The 15,131-nt window shown below is 39.9% G+C and overlaps 1 protein-coding gene across 3 annotated transcripts in view; it reads left to right on the top strand.

Moving 5' to 3' along the window:
- Positions 1 to 15,131, top strand: part of PPP2R5C (protein phosphatase 2 regulatory subunit B'gamma) — a 79,447-nt gene that overhangs the window by 21,594 nt on the left and 42,722 nt on the right. The window contains exon 1 of one of the 3 annotated variants that reach the window (XM_086463643.1): positions 7,889 to 7,987. The exons of the other annotated variants lie outside the window; for them this stretch is intronic. Coding sequence (XP_086319769.1) covers positions 7,894 to 7,987 — 94 coding nt within the window. The 5' untranslated portion in view covers positions 7,889 to 7,893. Of the gene's footprint in view, positions 1 to 7,888; positions 7,988 to 15,131 lie in introns of those variants that run through there. 3 annotated transcript variants of the gene reach the window in all.

Raw genomic sequence — 15,131 nt, 5'->3', positions numbered from 1 at the left:
TTTACCTCTTGGAGTTGGATTTTTGATCTTGAAAATGTGGATACAATATACGTATGAAGGTATATATCGAGATAGGAAGACATGAGCTATGTGACAGATGTGGATATAGATACTAACTTTTAGTGTTCAGAATTATAGAATATGGAATACTATTCTGTTTTCTTAATGTAGAATAACGGCATGTGATATGATTAAACAGATTCTGGTATTTTGTTGTTGAAGATCTTGCTGTGCATGTTGATCAGCCCTGATTTTTGACCTTCTAGTGGAGATATCTGTTCCTAACTTAGCATGATTTCAACATTAAAAGTACTATGTGTCATACCTATTTAAAAAAAAAAATAAAATATGGACATGGCAGGTCATAAGGGTGCCATTTTTCTGAGCATACTTCATGCGGAGTGCATGGTTTCATTTCTCTTTTCTTTTTGTGGGGTTCCCCCTGCCCCCAGCAGAGACTTTAGAGCTATGCCAAATTCTGAATCTGTTCTGTGAGAGAGGAGGATGTCAAGGTGGTGTTTCAACTTGTCTGCCTGTGATACAGGACTTTGATAGGGAGTCAAGCATTATTAAAAGCTTTCCTAATGTTTTTAAGTCATAAATGGCTGTCTAGGAGATAGCTCTGTTTTCATTATCTGTAGAATATTAAAGACTGATGAAGCAAGATTGCAGAAGATGTGATCCAGTTTAAGATTCTGATACCTAAAAAACCAATTGGACCAAATTTTCATTGATAAAACTGTTGTAACCATGAGGAAGGAGGAAAAAGTGAGAATTTCTCAAGAGGTCAGAAACATAAGGTTGTGCATTTCTCTCAGCTGTAGAGTACAGATAAGTAAGTAAAACTGACATGAAGATAAATTAAAAAGCAAATCAAGTGTTGTTCTCTGTGCTGCAGAGAAATTCAACCATGTATGTTGGCAATTTCCACACACTCGTATCGGGGTAAGTTCAAAGTCAAGCAGGTGGTATTACTACCTGTTCGTTTAAAACTGGCATCTGTTTCTGTGATACGAGAGACACTGACTGGATATATGCAATATAATTGAATTCATTGGAATCAAAGTGATAATGGACTGCATTGGGGTTTTGAGGAGCACTTTTCTTATAAGCTGTTGAGGCTGGAGATTTTGATGTTTAGTGTCACTTTCATCACAGAAACTGGCTCCTGCCAGTTGTAAATTAGGTAGAGAACCAAGGTGCAGTATTTCGGCCTTTGCCATTTATTGATGTTTCTTGTGTGCATGCATGGCAGTTAAGGAATTTTGACCAGCTGCAAGATGGTAGCATCACTGTTTAGCTAAAAGTATTTTATGCAAAATAAGATGGTAGATTAAACAAGATAATGCTACTATAAAAGATAATTTGCCGTAATACGTAATGCATTTAAAAGGCAAAACACTGAGGCAAAATGCATTCTCATGCAAAACATCGATGAATACACTTTTGTGAAACAGATGATGCTCTTCTCCCATGTACACAAACTACTTTGGACTAACTCAGTTTGCTAAGTGCTGTCCTTCTGGTCCTGGCTGCATTCATGCTTTTATAGTATTTTTGACAGCCCAATGTTGTATTGAATTTCTTGAAACAAAAAGTCTATAACGGAAAATACTGCGGAAGCTCACTCTTTCCTACATCAGTATGGTTAGGTGTCAGTGAGTGTATGTATTGTAACCTATGAAAGAACTGTGGAGACATTCTTTGCTATGTTAATTTAGTAACTTTGTCTTTGAATTTTGATCTTAAAAACATCATAGTGTTGCATAAACATTTTCCTGTATTTTTTTCTTTTAAATGTTTAGAAGAACTATTAAAATAAGTGTGGTAAGCATACACATTTATTGAAGCAAAAATTGGCAATTGTTTGGCATTCATACAGGAAAATATGTTCTATGGAATGAGTAAATATTTTAATGTGTAATGATTATCAAATCATTAATATTAAAATACTTAGCAATTATCCAGTCTGAATTACTATGTAATATTTTAAAGACTGAGACAGCATAGTGCGTGAATAACTACTGAAAAAAGGTTATAGAGGAAAATACTTCGCTTGAGTGTGTGAATTTCTTTTCTTTAGCTAGCTTCACATGAAATCATAGGCTTGAATTAATGAGCCATTTTTCATTTCAACTGCCCTATCAAACACCTACTCATTAGTCAGCAGCTGAAAGTGTTAGAAGAATGCTCTACAGCTGTCACTGGCAGCATTTCCTACCAAACTTGTTTCCACTGAAGCTTGGATAGAATCCATAAAAATAGTATTTAAAATGTAGTATTGTCTTACTTTCTACATTCTAACCTGTCTCTGAATTCAGAGTTTAGATCTCTCTTAAAACATCTTCTATTATGCCCTTATTTACAAAAAGAACATTTTGTTCCATTGCATGGGTCTTCGTTATGAGACCTAAACGTTTTTGCTGCTGCACTAAACTTCTCCCTTCATAAGACCTCCACTGAACAAACATTGAATGCAATATTTATACATGTAAATATAAGTCAGTGTTTGCTGGATAACTAGCGTGCTCTCAATTTTTTTCTCTTCAAATGTAATTTTTTTGCACTCCATTTCTTGAGAATGACATGTGTGACCCATGTAATAAGGCCACAGACAGGGGTGATACACGTTTTAGCTTTTATACTGGGTTTGGTTGATACAGTGTGACAATACTTGAAAGAAGCTTCTATAATCTGCTCTGAGAAATGTGGTTTTGTACCAGATGCTATTCTTAAAATGTATTCATTCTAAGGTAACTGATGATTTTTTTGTGTTGTACAGCCTTCTGAATTCAGCAGATACATACTGATTTCTCCCCCTACCCCCCACTTACAAAACCTTTTGAGTATGTAATATTGGCTGAAGGAAAACTTGGCACTGTTGAGTCTGTGCACTACAGTGACCATGCAAATAATAGGAAATCCAGATAGAGACAAATCCAGTCACAGGCAGATGTTTGCCAGTTCCACTTTTAATCAGTTTTTCCTGTAACAGAACCAGTAAATATTACTAATTTCTCAATGTGGAAGGTAGAATACTATCTTTTGCCATGCTTCAGTTTTAGGAATTTTTTAGGGAAGCCAAATGATAGCCCATACCCCTTTTGTTTGTCCAGGTAAGGATTTTTTTCTTACCTGTGTATTTCTTTTGATAGCTAGGTATTAACATAGTGTTTACCGCCTGTTTCCTTGAACAATTTCCTCTTGGCTGTCCTTTGGAATAGAAGCCAAGAGAAGCCCAGTATCCTTGCTATTGCTGCAGTTTCTCTTCCAGAATGTGTAGTACCTAGTGCCTTTTCTCCCCTAAAACAAAGTTACTGTCCTTCAGTAACTCATTGTTCAGGGTTGTGAAGAGACTTATTTTCTGTAGCCTGTCATAATTTCTGAGAATGGTAAATTTTGCTTAAGCTATAATTGGAGGGGAAAAAAGTATGATACATTGGTTCTACCAGTGAAAGCAAGTCATGTTTATTCCTGTCCCTTTTTTGGGTGGCTGTCTGGTGAACCAGATAATGAAATCAACGTGGCTCAAACTCACCCTTTTCCTTCTCATTTTAACTCTGCCCAGTTTCCTAATCTGGTTCAACCATGCAGCTGCACAGGCCCTTGTACAGCTATTTCAGATGGTTGCACATGTGTGCCTTGGAAGAGGTGGGATTGCACAAATAGTTCATATAGACTCAGCTCAGGCTGCAGTGGAACACAGTCTAAGTTAACAGAAAACCAACCTGACAATAAAATGGCTTTCTGTTGGATTACTGGACTAAACCAGCTGTGGGTCTAATAACCACTGAAGCAGAAGAGATCAAAATAAAGCAGAGGGGAATGCAGGAAGAGGACTGAAGCAGCCTGCAACTAGGCTGGCTTAGGTTGCTGAGGAATAGCAACTTCAGCAGTTGTGGAATTACGCCTTTAGTTACCTTAGAGTTCAGACTAAATAGCCTCCTTCTCCACCAATCTAAAAATGAAAACTCCTCATACAGTCTGAGAGGTAACCAACTTCGTCCAGGGTGTCTTCGCGTAAATAGAGGTTAATACAATTTTAATTATTTTGTATGCTGTTCGTTCTGTTGCTATCAGTTATAACAGTAGCTAATTCAGAATGGAAATAAAGGCAGCCTTTGGGTAGATGAATGAGTTGTTGGGGTGGGGAGTGGGGTATGGTGGTTTTTTTTAAGAAACAACCCAAATGGAATATTTGTTTTGAAAGAAATACTACATAGCCTCCCAGTGTAAAGAGAATTCATCTGCTATAGTGCTGGATCATAAATGTAACACGTTATAATTACATCCTGAGCGTTTTATAGGATTTTCTTTGATTCTCATAATCAGGAAGTTAGTGATGAGCAGGGTTCAGAGGAAACTTGTAATAGCTACAGTTTTGCTATTCTGTTATTATGTTTTTCATACATTTAATTATAAGAATGGGTAGCCAAAGTTAATAGCTTTTGGTTCTCTTGCAACAGAAGTGTCTTCATAAATTTGTTCAACTAACCTCTTCCTCCTCCAATTGATATTCATTAGCTCCTTTCCACTTGCACTAATATTCTTTCCCTTCCCATTAGTAATTCAATTCCTAACTGAATTTTCTTTGCAATTTTTTTCCCAAATGAAGTTGCTCAAAATAACTTAAGTAAATATTTTCCTTTGGTGGCAAATCAGATATTTTAAGGCTGAAACAAGGGGAGGGTGTACAAAGCTCCTGAGCAGAATGCACCTCCAATCTGTACAACTGGTGAGAATATACCAGATTTTGTTAACTAGCAAGAGACTTTATAAAGATTGAAGTTCTTCAACTCCACTAGGGTCGTGTCAGAAGCACACCAGAAAGATACTGAATTATGGCTGTTTGAACCAGTTTCATGGTAGTTTACCAAGTTCTGGCCTCACTTGTAACGCAGTCCTGCAAAGAGGAAGAAATGTGAACAGGGTATGTGTATCTTGCAAGAGAAAACTTAGTTGGATGTGACTTGGTGCTCTGTCAATGTTACCGCTAGTGCTGCAGATGTCCTTTTTACTCACTTTCATGAAGAACAATAGTTGATCATTACCTAAAATTTGCTAATGAACCTCCAACTATTAAAGTCATGCTTCTGTATAAAATGGGAAACAGCACTGTAACTAAAGTAATGCTTCCTTTTTGCTCTGTGTTCCAGTACAGTAGCTGTCTTCTGTTGTACCAGCAGTCTTCATATCCATTTTAATCTTTGCAGGGAGTTTCAAAGAGACAGAAGCAGCAGTTGACCATTAAAGCAAAGACATGAGTAGAGAGGAGGAGAGATAGAGCAGCTGCCTCTTAAAGATGTGGTTACCAGATAGACTGGAATTTTAGACCTAATTTTTGCTGCTTCATACTGTGGCTTATTGCTATAGAACAGTCTAATTGTACTTTAGATAAGGAAAAGAAAAGGAATTTGCTTGCAGAACTTTGCATATGAAAATACTGGTGATTAAAGAAGGACTAGGGAAAATGCAGGCCCTCTCCAGAAGGAAACAGGAGACTTGGTTACCCACGATACCGAGAAGGCTGAGGTACTCAATGACTTTTTTGCTTCAGTCTTCACTGGCAAGTGTTCCAGCCACACCACCCAAGTCACAGAAGGAAGAGGCAGGGACTGGCAGAATGAAGAGCTGCACACTGTAGTAGAAGATCAAGTTTGAGACCATCTAAGGAACCTGAAGGTTCGCGAGTCCATGGGACCTGATGAGATGCATCTGTGGGTCCTGAGGGAACTGGCCGATGAAGTTGTTAAGCCACTCTCCATATGTGAGAAGTCGTGGCAGTCTGTCGAAGTTCCCACTGACTGGAAATGGCGAAACATAACCCTCATTTTCAAAAAGGGGGGCAAAAAGGAACACCTGGGAAACTACAGGCCAGTGAATCTCCCCTCTGTGCCCGGCAAGATCATGGAGCAGGTCCTCCTGTAAACTATGCTAGGGCACATAGAAAACAGAGGTGATTGGTGACAGCCAACATGCCTTCACTAAGGGCGAATCATACCCGACAAATTTGGTAGCCTTCTACAATGGGGTTACAGCATTGCTGGATAAGGGAAGAGCAGCTGATGTCATCTACTTGGACTTGTGCGAAGCATTCAGTGCTGTCCCGCATGACATCCTTGCCTCTAAACTGAAGAGACATGGATTTGACAGGTGGACCACAGAGTGGATGAGGAATTGGCTGGATGGTCACACTCAGCGTGTTGTGGTCAATCGCTCAATGTCCAAATGGAGACCAGAGACAAGTGGTGTTCCTCAAGGGTTGCTATTGGGACCAATGCTATTTAATGTTTTTGTCAGTGACATGGACAATGGGATTGAGTGCACTCTCAGCAAGTTTGCCAATGACACTAAGCTGCGTGGTGTAGTCAACATGCTGGTGGGAGTGGGCAGCCACAGCTTCTCCAGGCAACCTGTTCCAGTGTCTCACCACCCTCACAGTGAAGAGTTTCTTCCCAATACCTAATCTGAATCTCCCCTTTCAGCTTGAAATGGTTACCCCTCGTCCTATCGCCACACTCCCTGACAAAGTGTCCCTCCCCATCTTTCCCTGTAGGCTCCCTTTAAGTACTGGAAGGCCACTAAGGTCTCTCTGGAGCCTTCCCTTCTCCAGGCTGAACAACCTCAACTCTCTGAGGCTGTCCTCATAGGGGAGGTGCTCCGGCCCCCTGATCATCTGCACTTGGCCTTGTTGAACTTCATGTGGCCAGCAGGTCGAGGGAGATGAGTCTCCCCCTCTACTCTGCTCTTGTGAGACTCCACCTGCAGTGCTGTGTCCAGCTTTGGGGCCTCCAGCACAAGACAGACATGGACCTGCTTGAGTGGGTCCAGAGGAGGCCACAAAGATGATCGGGGGCTGGAGCACCTCCCCTGTGAGGAGCAGCTCATTGGAAAATAAATGTGCAAATTTCATATGAGGAAGAGATTGTTGCTTACAGTAATTTAACTAAAAAGTTTAGAAAAGGTTATGCTGGGCTTTTTCTGTATTTCTGGGATTATGCAGCAAAACTTTCTGTATGCCTGTATATTAGTTCTTAGTGCCACAATACTGATTTTTTGATAATGAAGTTACTTCTAATTGCTGAACTTACTAGAAAGGAAAACCTGGGGTTTGCAATGTCAAAGGTTGACAACATTAACTTAAACTTAAGATAGGTCTGTTTCTAGATTGAGAAGTATTCAGATGAGCATGGAACATGAGGTTTTCATCTCCTGAATGTCATATGTATATATTTTTATTCATAAGAAATATTAGCAACCAGTTGTCAAACAGTTCATGGGATTGCTTAGAGGTTTTATGTTTACAAATCACTAATCGTGATAGCTGAAGGACCTATATTGTGCTGTGAAATACCTTTTAATATGGCTCTTGAAAGCTAAATTTGTAGATGTTGCCCTTAGTGCTTGTTTTTCCACGGTTAAATTGAACTGTTTGGGAATCCTTGGCAGCCTTGCTGAAGGAAAGATTAAGCTTTTGGCTTTTCCAGGAAAGGAAAAAAATAAACCAAGACAAAACCACCCCCAAATAAACCCCAAAACAACCCAAACCAGCCGGTGCTCTTCCTAGCCAGGTGCGCCCCGGCCACGGGCTGTGGGGCAGTAACAGAGCCGCAGTAAGACCCTCCCGGGTGACGGGCACAGGCGCGGCAGAGCCCCCCCTCCGGCGGCGCAGGGCGCGGTGACAGCCCCGCGCCTCCCCCGCTCGTTTGCGGCCTCCTCGGTGTCATTTTAAGTTGCTGCCGTGAGCCAATGGGGCTCCTCCCGCCCGCTGACATCACTAACTAGCCAGTTCCCTCCAGCTGCAGAGCGCTTCAGTTTCTGTCTTTTTTTAAACTAAAATGGAGGCTGGTTTCTTGCCTTAAGGAACACACCGCCTTGCCTGCTGGAGCCTCGATGTTGACATGTAACAGAGCTGGCAGCAGGATGGTGGTTGACGCAGCCAATTCCAATGGGCCCTTCCAGCCCGTGGCCCTTTTGCATATCAGAGGTGAGTTATTGTGCGTGTGCGAGTGGATCGCGACCCTCTGCCGAGCTGATCAATGGCCATTGTGGCGATCCGCACGGGCGGCCTTTGTGGCCCCGTCCCCTTCGTTGTCACGGCCGCCCTAAAGCCGGGGGAGCCCGAAACCCGTTCTCTGTTGGTTTAGGAAGATTTGAGAATTCGTAGAGGCATTGCATGCATAGTTAAAAGCAGGTTTTACTGCTTTCTGCCGTAACTCTCCCATCCCCCTTTCGAGCTGTGCTGATGTCAAAGGATGTGAAGTCACTACCCCAGAAAGGTACCGAGTGGGGGGAGGGAAGAGCCAAGTTATCGCCGTACAGTTTCTATAGAATAAGGGCAAACGCTTGGTGTGCTTCAAAGCCTTTTTTGTGTGGATTGTTCGGATAGAGCTCCTTTAAAATCCACTGCAGCTTCTGAAAGAATTGGGAGTGTTGTTGGGGAGGAAGCAGGGGGAAGAGATGTGACATTTATTGTGAAAATATCCTTTATGTATTCAGAGAGCATTTCCTAGAAGAGATGCAGTTCGGCTTTAACAAGCAAGCTCTTACGTGCCTATCGCTTTGTCCAGTTCTGAATGTTAAATTTCTTCACAGAACATGTTATTTTGGGTACATGGAATTAGTGTGCTGCAAATCCACATTTTGTATAATTCATTGGAAAAATACGCGTTGGTATATGACACTTTTGCCTGATACTGAGTGTGTATCTCTTGTTCTGTATTTTTGCAGTTAGTAGAATTTTGCATTGCTGTAGGGGGTTGTGTATTTTTTTAGCTGGCTTTTAACCAACCAAAGCTTTTTTTTTTAATGTCTTCCTTAAGGTGGTTTTGGCTTAGAACTTTTTATGAAAGCAGCATATGTATTAGCTGGGATCAGCACACCTTGAACAATGGCATTTATATGCAAGAGACAGACAGAGCTGATACCATTCTTAATTACCTTTCCTTCTCAGCTTTCACTGGCAGAGGCTAGATGTTGATACTGAAAAGAATATTTTTTTTCATTAATATTCCATACACTGGAAAAATTTTGCTTTGAAAGTAAAAAAAAAAACAAACAAACAAAAAAACCAAACCCCTAACTGTTTGGAAGCCTGTGCCTTTAAGCAGTAGCACTGGTCTTCATGTATTAAGAAATCAGGATTTCTCTTTACCTTTTAAAGGAGTCATCTCCTCCTCTCTGAAGTGGGACTGGATGTATTCTAGAAGACTCTAATTTTGGTCTGTGAGTGGAGGGGAAATGTGATAAAATTCCCTTGAGTTAGGGAATTTTGTGCTGGTTGTCAAGGGAATATAAATGCAACTGCTTGACCTGTAGACAGGCCTTCACTTTTCACTCTGCACAAATCGCCTTGATTCTCTGATAGATGGTGCCTTTTGGAAGGGGAGAAGCACCGTCTTTTAAAGGTGCAAGTCAGGAAGATAAACCAAAGTTGGAATTAGCATGATGAAATATTATAATGATGAACCTTAATAATCCTTTGTCTCAATACGATAACAAGGTTCTTGTCAGTGAATTTATTATCCCTGTTGCTCCAATCAAATACATAATTGTGGAAACAATGGACTGTAAGAAACTGTTGGAAATTTACTTTCCTAAGACGTAAATTTTTGGTACACTGGATAATACACAATAAAATAGGGGTTAAGGGGTTTTGTGGTTTTGTTTGTTGTTTTTGGGGGTTGTTGGGGTTTTTTCATTTGTTTGTTTGGGTTTTTTTTTTTTTAAATGGGTAATGAGAGTGGACTTTCCTGTCAGCAATTAAGAAATAACTGAGAGTTTGTTTTGCGTTTTTCAGGTGGTAGGAAATAAGATGTGTCTCTGGTATTATAAGCCAGAGGAGATTCTTGACACTAGGAGAGGAAAAGTGTCTCTTCCATACATATATGTACACAGAAGTTTCTTTGGTTTTTTGTGTGTACTTCATCTCGCTAGCTGTTCTGATATTACCAGTACTCATCTGCCTACAAAATGAAGCCTGTCAGAACAATACATACAAAATTAATAGCAGTAAAAATTCACTGGTAACTCTGAAGTCTAATGACACGTTTACTGTTTGTCCCAATCCATGCTGCTTTTACGGTTGTCCTTTTACATCATCTGTTGCAGTGTAGGATTAAATTTCTAGTAGAAGCACTCCTCTTTGTGGCTGTGAGAGCTAAAACTTCAATGTCAAAGTGGGGGGAGCACAAGCCTCTCAGTTGTTTCTGGTAGATCTAGTTTGTTGTAATAGAGAAGTTACTACTTTATCACCAATTTCATATAATCTTTAAATTAAAATTTTGAGATGGTGCATTGTATTTTATTTTACCCTTATATTGTAGCTATTGTATTTGACCTTAATCATATTTTTTAAAAAAGTCTGTGAAGCCTTGTGGACTACATTATGAGGGCTTGTTTGAAAATAGAAGTTGCAATCTTGCTTTTAAAGTTAGTTCTAAAGCGCTTTCTATACCTGGATCATATGGAGTATGTAACGTTTGAAGAATAAAAAGGAAATCTTCTGATCTGGCATGGGATGGGAATTTGCTCCCCTTCCTCCTGCCCCTCCTGAACTGCTGACAGCTTTATTGTCTGGGATACCTACAGCTTTACTGAAACAACACAGTTAGAAAAATAGATGCAGGTGGTTTTTCAAAATAATGGTACAAGGCTTGTGAATAGGAAATAAGGGTGTCAGAATCTTACTGGCCTCTGTTGCTCTCACTGGTATCTGCAGCATCACCAATAAGGAGGAGCAGTAGGTATTTGTAGGATAGGAGATGTCAGGGCCCCAAATACCCTGTCCTCCAGCAGTTCATTTGGCTGCTGGTGCTCAGGGTCATCTTGGGTACGGTGCGGTTGTGTAATCTTGAGTCAGACTGCTGTGGAAATAGCTGTGAGGAGTCTTGTCGGGGGTCCCCCTTTCACTCAGGAGTTGTCTTTAAGCTTGAGCCCTTGGCCTTGGTTGTTGTCTTGGCTAGCTTGCAGCTGCGTGGTTGTCCAGCCATGTACCTTGCTGATCTGGATCCTGGTGCGTTGACTGTCTGCCTTAGTGTGCATCTTCACTGTGGACTTGTTTAGCAGCTGCTGGACTGTTGGCTGACCTTGGTCACTCTCAGTACACCTGTTCTTCTTCATTCAGGTACTGGGAGACTGTGCCCTTTGTCACTATCATACACTTGTCAGTTGTTCAAGACCAGGGTGTAGAAATGAGGTCTGCAGAAGATGACTTTGGACCCATTGTTGGAAGATCAAGCACCAAAAGAGCCTAATCCACACTGAACGCCACTGGTGTGGAGCCATTACTGTATGTTACTTTCTTGTGCTGAAAGCACTGGCTCAGTGAGTGGTTGGCTGCTGGAGTAGTGAGCCCTCGGTCATTCCACCCGCAACAGGCTTTCCAGGAGATAAGAGTTACACTACTGCTGCGTTGATCTTTCTAGAGTGTGTAATGGTCAGCTAAGCTGCTTGTTACTGGTTATCATGGTGAACTGAAAACTTACCTTGTATTGGAACCATCCAAAGCTTCCAGGAAAATTACAGTTTCAGTTTGAGCATTCATTATGGCCATGGAATAACTACTGTGGTTTGTGATCCTGGACAGAGACTTGAGCTTTTAGCTGACTGTGAAACAAATGGTGGAGCCAAACAACTGATCATGGGATATCTGCATGGAGAGCTCCTTTAGGATCTTCATGCATAGAGAAGTCACTACCTGTGAAGATGACATTAGGACAGCACAGAGGAGAGGGTTATTAGGTATTATGAATTTAAGATTTTTACAACCAGGGGGAAGCATAGCTGGATGGTGATTTCAAGACGTGTCTTTCTCCTTATGGAGCCCTGCTGGCAGCTGAAACCCCTAGGATGATGGAAGTGTACTCAAGGCCCTGATAGGAGGATCCAGTAAATTGAGATGAGGCCTGGGGGAAGAAATCAGGACCTTTTGATTTCCATCTTGACACTTCAAGCAAAGAAAGCCGCTATAAAAGCAGTATGAATTAGCACAAACAGTAAATATTTGTCACTAGGCTTCAGAGTTACCAGTTCATATTTACTGTTGTGAGTTTTGCGGAAAACTGTAGTTGTAGTACAGAGTGCAGTTATGGGTAAAAAATAATTATAATTCATTCTGTAGAAAGATTATAAATGGTTGGGGAGGGCAGAAATTTTTCATTTGGAATATGGTTTCAACATTGCTAAGAAAAATCTCTTAATACTGTTTTATCAGTATGTAGAAGTAGCCCAAATGCCAGTGGTTTTATGAACTCAAGAGACAGATATTCGAAGAAAATATAGGTAAAACTCCTCTGATCTGCAATGGCAGAATTAGCAGATTATAGAATTTACTTAGTGGCTTAGTTAACTGACTGGCTGGGACTGGTAATATCTGTTCTTTCTTTTCAAAAATTATTTTCTAGATGTTTTGCAAGAGATAAAGAAATGGGAGGGGGGGGGGGGAACACCCTGATACTGTGTTAACTCAAGCTGATGCTTGCTGTAGGCCATAACCTGTTCCAAATATCTCATTGTCCATGCTTCTCCTCTGTCTTCCAGAGAAGCATTTTTTTTTTATAGATTAGACGTTGTCATTATTTAAATTAGTTCAGATTTAGTGAAAGATGCTTTGACTTTTTTCAAAGATATAAGTGGTATTAAGTGTGTCCATTCTTTCTATATGCTTCTTATATGTATTAATCTTGAGTAAGGGATCACGGAAGGTAGTTACTATTCCCTCTTCACATAGTGCTTTTCTATAGGGCTAAAAATGTCAGTGCTAATGTTTTTGTGATTGTAAATATCTGAGTATTTAGATAGAAATGGGCAAGCTTGCCAAAACATGGTGAAAGATCATTGTTTTGTTGGGTTAGGTACTAACACAACATCAAGCACCTGTTGGTGGTGTTTTCCCTGAGTTTGGGCCACTTTTGGTCTGGAGCTGAAAGGTTACCTGATCACCATGAACTACTGTCACATTCTTAAAGCAACCAAGTGCTATCTAGCTATTACAAGGTGCATTTCCACTTACTTTGTGTTTTCACACTTGGCTATGAAAGGTCAAGTCCCTTTTGACAATGTGTGAACGTAGGAAACAACTTCTAAGTGAGCTGCATATTGCATGTAAACCTGAAGTGTGCAATTTACTTCTTAAAGGAGACAAGCTCAGCTGTTTCATTTTAGAAAGAACCCAGCATGTGTTCCTTTTTCTTGAAAAATAATTGATCTGAAGATACTTTTCTTTAACAATACCTGCTAAAAATCATGAAGACTTGCTTTGCAGGAATTGTTTCTGAGCTAAAAAAAAATGAAAACTAATATCCATTTTGTAATTAAGCGGAAAGCAGAGGCCAAGGCTCACACTTCAGAAGTAACACAGACCAAATTCAGCGTCCAGAACGGTATCCGTTAATCTCATGATGTACAAAAGGAGCCTGAAAGAACTGGGTTCGTTTGGCCTGAGGAAGGGAAGGCTAAGGGGAGACCTTGTCTTCAGCAAACTGATGGGAGCGTATAGAGGACAGAGCCAGGCTCTTCTCAGGGATATGCAGTGATTGAGTGAGAAGCTAGTGATATGAGTTTCCACACAGGAGACTGCAACTGTATACAAGTAGAAGAAAAATACACTGTGAAAGTGGTTAAACACTGGAACAAAGTTCCAAAAGAGGCTGTGAAATCTGTGTGCTTAGAGATACTTAAAACTTGACTGGACAATGCCATGAGCAAGCGGGTTTGTTTAGCTCACCCCACTTTGAGTGCGGGATTAGACTAGCAGAAATGAGATGGTCCCTTCTGGTGAAAATTATTCTATGATTCTGTCATTCTTTGTTGCATGTGGGACAAAAAATGACTGACCTTACTGTCACTTAAAAATATTACAATATCAATTTTTAAATTCAAAGAGCAATAGTAATGTTGTAAACTTTTTTCTTTTTTTTTCTTCTTTTTCCTTTGATTACTAAGGCAGACTTTTTAATATGTTTGGTGACAGCGTGCTTAATAGTAGTACTCTTGTCTGTGTTAACTTTAAATTTTTGGTATTATGGTATTTTAAGTTATTCTTATCATGTTTTTGTGAACTGTTAAAGAAGGGTGACTGGAACCTCATGCAGTATTAAAATTATTGGTACAGTAAAAGGATGTTTGGTCATTTCATAATAGTCTGTTAGGAGCTCAGCAGTAGTAAAAATAGTTGTGGCAGGTATGTGTGTTTTATGGAACATCCGTAACTCTAAAAGTATCATCTGGATGAGCTAGAACTCATAAATGTACACAGCCTGCTATTTCACCCACACTTCTTTACATTTATCAGCTTTTGGAAAGGTCTAATAGATTGACTTAATCTACTCGGTATTGTGAGATTTTTCTGTAGCTCTTTAACAAGTTTTAAACTGACAATGAATACAGCATTAACAAGCAATGACCCTGCTATTCATCTTCTGTGGTGTTTATGAAAATGTTGGAACAGTGCAATTTCTACCACAGATCTGTATAGCCTGTTTCTGGTAGTCTTCCTGCATTATAAAAACATTGTGTTAAAAGTCAAAAAATCCAGGGATAACTGACATTTAACAACTTTCTAATACTTTCCAAGAACTTGATCGATTTCAAGCATAATTTCCTTTACAAGTGCTCAGTTTGCCTTTTTTATATTAATATTTTATTAGAGTCTGAAACTGGCCTATGTTGATTATGAAAGCATACTAAAAGTGTCAGAAAGTCACCTTTCATGCTACTGGGTTTTTTTTGCTGCTAGTGTTTACTGCAGTGGAAAATGAATCTGGTTTATTCCTTCTGTATTTTCTGTGAAATTATCATCTTCACCTTCACATGCATCTTGCGTTTTCCACGTAAGTAGGTATTTTTAAGGATGATGAATTTAACTGTTCTGAGCGTGTATGTTTGTTTACATATTAATTTCCTTTAATCCTTTCACACATTTAAATTTAGTAAACATTTAAGATACAGTGACTCTTTGTTGTGAGAAGTAAGTAAAATCTTCCTGGGAAGAAAGGTACACAGAGTAGACATCTTAATGATTTTCTTCAGAGATGCTTCCATTGCAGTAATGAATAGTACTAATTCTCTTTCAGTTAATTTAAATTTAAAAATTTCAGCTACTTGGGAAATTGCAGGTTTGGTTTTACTTC

The sequence above is a fragment of the Leptosomus discolor genome, chromosome 3 (genome assembly GCF_034619465.1).
Source record: "Leptosomus discolor isolate bLepDis1 chromosome 3, bLepDis1.hap2, whole genome shotgun sequence".
NCBI classification, from domain to species: domain Eukaryota; kingdom Metazoa; phylum Chordata; class Aves; order Leptosomiformes; family Leptosomidae; genus Leptosomus; species Leptosomus discolor.
Note: the sequence above shows the minus strand (reverse complement) of the source record. Positions and strands in the feature narration are given on the sequence as shown.